The 7,372-nt window shown below is 38.9% G+C and overlaps 2 protein-coding genes across 2 annotated transcripts; both read right to left on the bottom strand.

Annotated features, from left to right (window-relative positions):
• Positions 1 to 283: 283 nt before the first annotated feature.
• Positions 284 to 3,337, bottom strand: LOC116145715 (pentatricopeptide repeat-containing protein At4g33170-like). Its single transcript, XM_031431163.1, has one exon. The coding sequence runs from the start codon at positions 3,329 to 3,331 to the stop codon at positions 305 to 307; it is 3,027 nt and encodes a 1,008-aa protein (XP_031287023.1). The 5' UTR covers positions 3,332 to 3,337; the 3' UTR covers positions 284 to 304.
• Positions 3,338 to 4,715: 1,378 nt separating this feature from the next.
• LOC116145710 (pentatricopeptide repeat-containing protein At4g33170-like) lies at positions 4,716 to 6,770 on the bottom strand. Its single transcript, XM_031431158.1, has one exon. It carries the CDS (start codon positions 6,762 to 6,764, stop codon positions 4,716 to 4,718), a length of 2,049 nt encoding a protein of 682 aa, XP_031287018.1. The 5' UTR covers positions 6,765 to 6,770.
• Between the last annotated feature and the right edge of the window lie 602 nt (positions 6,771 to 7,372).

The following is a 7,372-nucleotide window of genomic DNA, read 5'->3' as shown; positions in this document are numbered from 1 at the left end:
ATAAAATAAATGGAATAACGAAGAATGTCATGAGTTTGTCGACAAAATTATCAATCATGTAAATAAATTGCCAAAAAAAGTAGGAGAGATTCTGATTTTAAACTCAACTAAACAAGGGTGGTCCTCCCTGAATATTCGACTTACCCAATTCTCACCATTCTAAAACTACATTTCTTGCATCTATAAATGCCTAACCTAGAAACAACTTATCAAAACTTTTAGTATCTATGGTTATCATATTGAAGATTTAAGTTATATATATATATATATATATAAACCTGCCACGAGAAATTCAATTCTGACATTACCAGTAATCACCACAAGAGCAGATTCCTTCCCTGAAATGGTGGAAGCGATTTGCATCTCTCAATACAATTTCTCGTTCTGACACTTTAGATATGTATTTTATTGCGTTATGGCAATCTCCACAAACACGAAGATTCTTTATTACTCGAATGGTGGTTGATGGAGGAGTGCTTATGAGTCCAAAAGCTATTGCTAATTTCTCGCTGTGGTAATAGAGAGCACGCTCTTTTTCTTCTTCTTCCACGTCAAGAAGCACAAAGTCCGTATCAGGGATATATCCTTCTTCTTTAATCCTTTTCATCAGAACCTCCACCTCATCATATATCAAATCACCTTGTGGATGGGACCTATCATCCACTACAAACAAATGAATCTTATTCTTGACATCTATCCAACTAAAACCTGGATCCTTTTTAACATTCTTCCTCTTCATAGTTTTTCGAGCAGCAGTAACATCATTCCATTGGTTGGCAGCAGCATAGATATTGGACAGCAGAACATAAGCTGCTGAATCAGTTGGTTCCAAGGCCAATAGCTGCTCTGCCACCCGTTTCCCAGTTCCTGTGTCTCCCTTAACCCTGCAAGCACCGAGCAAGGCTCTGTACATAGATGCAGAAGCTTCAAATGGCATTGACACAATAAGCTCCTCTGCCTCTTGAGTGCGTCCTGCACGCCCCAGGGCATCAACCAGACAAGAGTAATGCTCAATCTCAGGCTCAATACCATATTTGTCATGCATTGAATGGAAATATTCATAAGCCTCAGAAACTAAACCAGAATGACTACAAGCAGAAAGTACACCAATAAAGGTAACTCCATCAGGCTCAACAACATTAGCTTTCATGACTTCAAAAAGTTTAAGGGCTTCTTCACCATTTCCGTGTTGAGCTAAACCCACCAACATGGCATTCCACAAGACAATGTTCCTCACATTCATTTGTTTAAACGATTGATATGCGTCTTCTATGTTCCCACACTTGGCATACATGTCAACAAGAGAAGTCCCAACAAAAATATCGAAAGCACAATCCAACTTGATCACATTTGCATGAATTTGTCTCCCTTGTTCTATTGCTGTCAGACAAGAGCTGGCTTTGACAAGGGTAGCAAATGTATATTCATCGGGTAGGACCCCAGACAGCCTCATCTGATGGTATATAGAAAGAGCACGCTCTTCGTCTCCATTTTCAACACAACCAAATATCATAGTTGTCCAGGCGACATCATCGGGTGCAGGGATATCATTGAACACTAAGTGGGCATCAACCATGTCTCCACATTTGACAGACATATCTAGAATACCACTGCTAACACATAAATCTGAGTCAAACCCAGACTTTGTCACATAAGCATGAATTTGCTTCCCTTGTCTTAACCCCAACAAGCAGCCACAAGCTTTCACTGCAGTTGCTAATGTTATCTGATCTGATCTCTCCCCACTTCCATGCATCAGAGAAAAGAGTTTCAGTGCTTTGTGACTATCATTACTCAATATATACCCAAACATCATTGCATTCCAAGTTGCCAAATCAAATTCATCTTTTCTTTCAAATACTTCTTCTGCCTCCATCATTTTTCCACTCCTTGAATAAACGTCAATAAGAGCAGTTGACACAAAAGTGTCAGTGACATTACCAGTTTTTATCACATGGACATGAATTTGTTCACTGAGATAAAAGCCTTCTGTCAGTGAGGAACATGCCCTCAGAACACTTGCCAAAGTGAAATGATCTGGTATCAAGCCATTATGCAATAGATCTTTAAAGAGATTAATTGATTCCTTTTCCAAGCCTCTCTGAGCATAGCTTGATATCATTGAGTTCCACGAAATTAAATCCAATTCATTCATATCAGAGAACACTTTTTGAGAAAACCAGAGGTAGCCCATTTTTGAATACATGTTGACAAGACTATTTCCAACTGAAACTGATGAACTAAAACCTGATTTCAAAACCATACTATGGATTTGTTGCGCCAAATCAAAATTATTACTGCCTGTAACTGCTGCTAAAGCAACTACAAATGTAACACTATCATACTCTACATTTGATCTAATCATATTCACAAAGCACTCAACAGCACCACAATTATTACCAACTTGAAGATGTTCGGACAATGTCTTATTCCACAAAACCACATTTGAATCATCATCATACAGAAACAACTTTACTGCATAAGCTTGAACCTGCTCCTTGTATCTCCTGCCTGTATCAGAACTAATATCAGAAATCCCACTCAGCACAGACTTAACACTCACATCATCGGGACGCAGCCCACTCTTAAGAAAATCTGAGAAGAGACAAAAAACTTCTTCTTCAAAACCCATTTCTACATAGGCTTTCAACATTACATTCCATAAAACAACATCTCTTTCTGGCATGCCCTCAAACAAAAGCCTGGCCTCCCTAATTCTACCAAACTTCGAGTAAATATTCACAAGAGCCCCCGAAATAAACACATCCCATTCCAAGCCAATCTTCACTGCATACCCATGAACCGCCTCAGAAGCCCAAACATAACCGGAAATCAAACTTAATTTCAACACAGGAGCCAGAGTCAACCGACTAGTCAGCACAATAGACTCACGTAAAGCACGAAAAAGACGAAAACCCTCTTTCAAGTTCTCAATGTCATGGTCTCCGGACTGAGCATATGCAGCCAGAAGTGAATTCCAGCTGACGAGGTCTCGGGCGGGCATAATATCAAACATGCGGCGCGCATATAAAAGTGAACCGCATTTGGCGTACATTGTAATGAGATTGTTGGTTAAAAAACGATCTGGGTCCTGGAAAGAATTCAATATGCGCGCGTGAATAGACTTGCCAAGAGCCAAGTCGGCGGTGGAGATTGCTTGGCGGAGAAGAGAGAACCATTGAGAGGAAGAGGAGGAAGATGAAAGATGGTGTTTTTGAAGAGAGAAAAGATGAGGAAAGGGATTGTGGTTCGAAGTTCTTGGAGAGGAGAAGAAAATGGGCGTGGGTTTGGGTTTGAGAATGGGTTGAAATCGCAGCATTCGCAGGTACATTTCTTGGGTTTTTCCCTCCAAAATTTTTAAAATTCTGGTACTTGCTTAAAAGAGGACCATTTGGTAGAACTGGATTTACATAACTGCCATTCATGGTGTTTTTTCATTTTCATATCGCAAGAAAACGATTATCAAATTAAAACACCAACCCCTTAGGTTAAATGCATCCTAAATCTTCCATAAACGAGAGAGAGTAGCATTATTCCCAAATTCAATGGTTCCTGATGCTTAGATTTAGAGTAATGACATATGTCTCAAAATATATCCCAAAATGTATATTCGCAGGTTTAATTTTGAATAATATTAACGTTATTTTAAAATACCCAAAATTAATATTTTAAGGGATGTATCATCTTATCAGAATTATCATATCAGGGTTAACGACATGTTATCATCCAAAAAATAGCCCATTGACATTTTTCCACTCTCAAACTTTTAAAACACCATTTTACTATCCAAATATTAGGTTATCCTCTTATTTGGGTGGGAAACAAAGTGATTTACTAAAAAAACCCCTCTCTTCTTTCTTCTCTTCTCAACTTTTTCCATTGTCGACAATTGCCGCTGGTGTTGGGGGAGTGTCGGCAACCAAAAAATCAACAAACAAACATTCCTTAATTGTATTTCAACCCAACAAACACAAAATTGGTACGAATCAAACCCAATTAATCCAATTAAAACTCAAAAAACCCTAAGGTGGGAAAGCTTCAAACACCGGTGATTGATGAGCGAACAGAATCGGGAATGTTGGGACTTTTGGAAAGGAAGATTCAAAGAGTCGATTGGTGGTGGCAGGGACGATTTTTGACATCATAAACGACACTAGAATCGTCAATTGGTGGTGCCAGAGAGAAGACAACTTTTCCTCTTGAAACTGTGATGGTAGAAATCACGTGTAATCTGCTTTTAGTTAATTGCAAATATTAAAAATGCAGTGTTTTTTTTTTTATTTTTTTGGTAAATCTAATCATTTTTATTAAAAAATAAACGAATTACAAGCTGAAATGGGGACTCCCTTTTAAAACCGAGAACCTTGACATGCCCAAGGGGCCGAACTACACAAAAAGAAACAAGAGCAATAGAAAAGTAACACAAACAAAAGACAACCAAACTGAAGACTTCACCTAGAAAATGAAGCAATCACGCTGCAGCTCCATACACACCACCATGCAGAACACTATTTCAATTCCAGCACACACCACCCTGCACATACTGCCCAAGACTCTTGGAAACTGTAGAAAACAAACTGCAATCTGCACACCTGCTTAATCTGCACAATGCCAAAACAAGTTTTCTCTATTTCCACTATGGCCTTTCGAGTTTTCTCAATCTGCACACCTGCTCAATTCCAGCACACCTGCTTAATCACACTTGTTCAATCTGCTCAATATGAAGGTCGAGAGTAAGTTGCACCAACAAAAATATCGAAAGCACAATCCAACTTGATCACATTTGCATGAATTTGTCTCCCTTGTTCTATTGCTGTCAGACAAGAGCTGGCTTTGACAAGGGTAGCAAATGTATATTCATCGGGTAGGACCCCAGACAGCCTCATCTGATGGTATATAGAAAGAGCACGCTCTTCGTCTCCATTTTCAACACAACCAAATATCATAGTTGTCCAGGCGACATCATCGGGTGCAGGGATATCATTGAACACTAAGTGGGCATCAACCATGTCTCCACATTTGACAGACATATCTAGAATACCACTGCTAACACATAAATCTGAGTCAAACCCAGACTTTGTCACATAAGCATGAATTTGCTTCCCTTGTCTTAACCCCAACAAGCAGCCACAAGCTTTCACTGCAGTTGCTAATGTTATCTGATCTGATCTCTCCCCACTTCCATGCATCAGAGAAAAGAGTTTCAGTGCTTTGTGACTATCATTACTCAATATATACCCAAACATCATTGCATTCCAAGTTGCCAAATCAAATTCATCTTTTCTTTCAAATACTTCTTCTGCCTCCATCATTTTTCCACTCCTTGAATAAACGTCAATAAGAGCAGTTGACACAAAAGTGTCAGTGACATTACCAGTTTTTATCACATGGACATGAATTTGTTCACTGAGATAAAAGCCTTCTGTCAGTGAGGAACATGCCCTCAGAACACTTGCCAAAGTGAAATGATCTGGTATCAAGCCATTATGCAATAGATCTTTAAAGAGATTAATTGATTCCTTTTCCAAGCCTCTCTGAGCATAGCTTGATATCATTGAGTTCCACGAAATTAAATCCAATTCATTCATATCAGAGAACACTTTTTGAGAAAACCAGAGGTAGCCCATTTTTGAATACATGTTGACAAGACTATTTCCAACTGAAACTGATGAACTAAAACCTGATTTCAAAACCATACTATGGATTTGTTGCGCCAAATCAAAATTATTACTGCCTGTAACTGCTGCTAAAGCAACTACAAATGTAACACTATCATACTCTACATTTGATCTAATCATATTCACAAAGCACTCAACAGCACCACAATTATTACCAACTTGAAGATGTTCGGACAATGTCTTATTCCACAAAACCACATTTGAATCATCATCATACAGAAACAACTTTACTGCATAAGCTTGAACCTGCTCCTTGTATCTCCTGCCTGTATCAGAACTAATATCAGAAATCCCACTCAGCACAGACTTAACACTCACATCATCGGGACGCAGCCCACTCTTAAGAAAATCTGAGAAGAGACAAAAAACTTCTTCTTCAAAACCCATTTCTACATAGGCTTTCAACATTACATTCCATAAAACAACATCTCTTTCTGGCATGCCCTCAAACAAAAGCCTGGCCTCCCTAATTCTACCAAACTTCGAGTAAATATTCACAAGAGCCCCCGAAATAAACACATCCCATTCCAAGCCAATCTTCACTGCATACCCATGAACCGCCTCAGAAGCCCAAACATAACCGGAAATCAAACTTAATTTCAACACAGGAGCCAGAGTCAACCGACTAGTCAGCACAATAGACTCACGTAAAGCACGAAAAAGACGAAAACCCTCTTTCAAGTTCTCAATGTCATGGTCTCCGGACTGAGCATATGCAGCCAGAAGTGAATTCCAGCTGACGAGGTCTCGGGCGGGCATAATATCAAACATGCGGCGCGCATATAAAAGTGAACCGCATTTGGCGTACATTGTAATGAGATTGTTGGTTAAAAAACGATCTGGGTCCTGGAAAGAATTCAATATGCGCGCGTGAATAGACTTGCCAAGAGCCAAGTCGGCGGTGGAGATTGCTTGGCGGAGAAGAGAGAACCATTGAGAGGAAGAGGAGGAAGATGAAAGATGGTGTTTTTGAAGAGAGAAAAGATGAGGAAAGGGATTGTGGTTCGAAGTTCTTGGAGAGGAGAAGAAAATGGGCGTGGGTTTGGGTTTGAGAATGGGTTGAAATCGCAGCATTCGCAGGTACATTTCTTGGGTTTTTCCCTCCAAAATTTTTAAAATTCTGGTACTTGCTTAAAAGAGGACCATTTGGTAGAACTGGATTTACATAACTGCCATTCATGGTGTTTTTTCATTTTCATATCGCAAGAAAACGATTATCAAATTAAAACACCAACCCCTTAGGTTAAATGCATCCTAAATCTTCCATAAACGAGAGAGAGTAGCATTATTCCCAAACTCAATGGTTCCTGATGCTTAGATTTAGAGTAATGACATATGTCTCAAAATATATCCCAAAATGTATATTCGCAGGTTTAATTTTGAATAATATTAACGTTATTTTAAAATACCCAAAATTAATATTTTAAGGGATGTATCATCTTATCAGAATTATCATATCAGGGTTAACGACATGTTATCATCCAAAAAATAGCCCATTGACATTTTTCCACTCTCAAACTTTTAAAACACCATTTTACTATCCAAATATTAGGTTATCCTCTTATTTGGGTGGGAAACAAAGTGATTTACTAAAAAAACCCCTCTCTTCTTTCTTCTCTTCTCAACTTTTTCCATTGTCGACAATTGCCGCTGGTGTTGGGGGAGTGTCGGCAACCAAAAAATCAACAAACAAA

Source organism: Pistacia vera, unplaced genomic scaffold (assembly GCF_008641045.1).
Source record: "Pistacia vera cultivar Batoury unplaced genomic scaffold, PisVer_v2 Contig465, whole genome shotgun sequence".
Taxonomy (NCBI): domain Eukaryota; kingdom Viridiplantae; phylum Streptophyta; class Magnoliopsida; order Sapindales; family Anacardiaceae; genus Pistacia; species Pistacia vera.
Note: the sequence above shows the minus strand (reverse complement) of the source record. Positions and strands in the feature narration are given on the sequence as shown.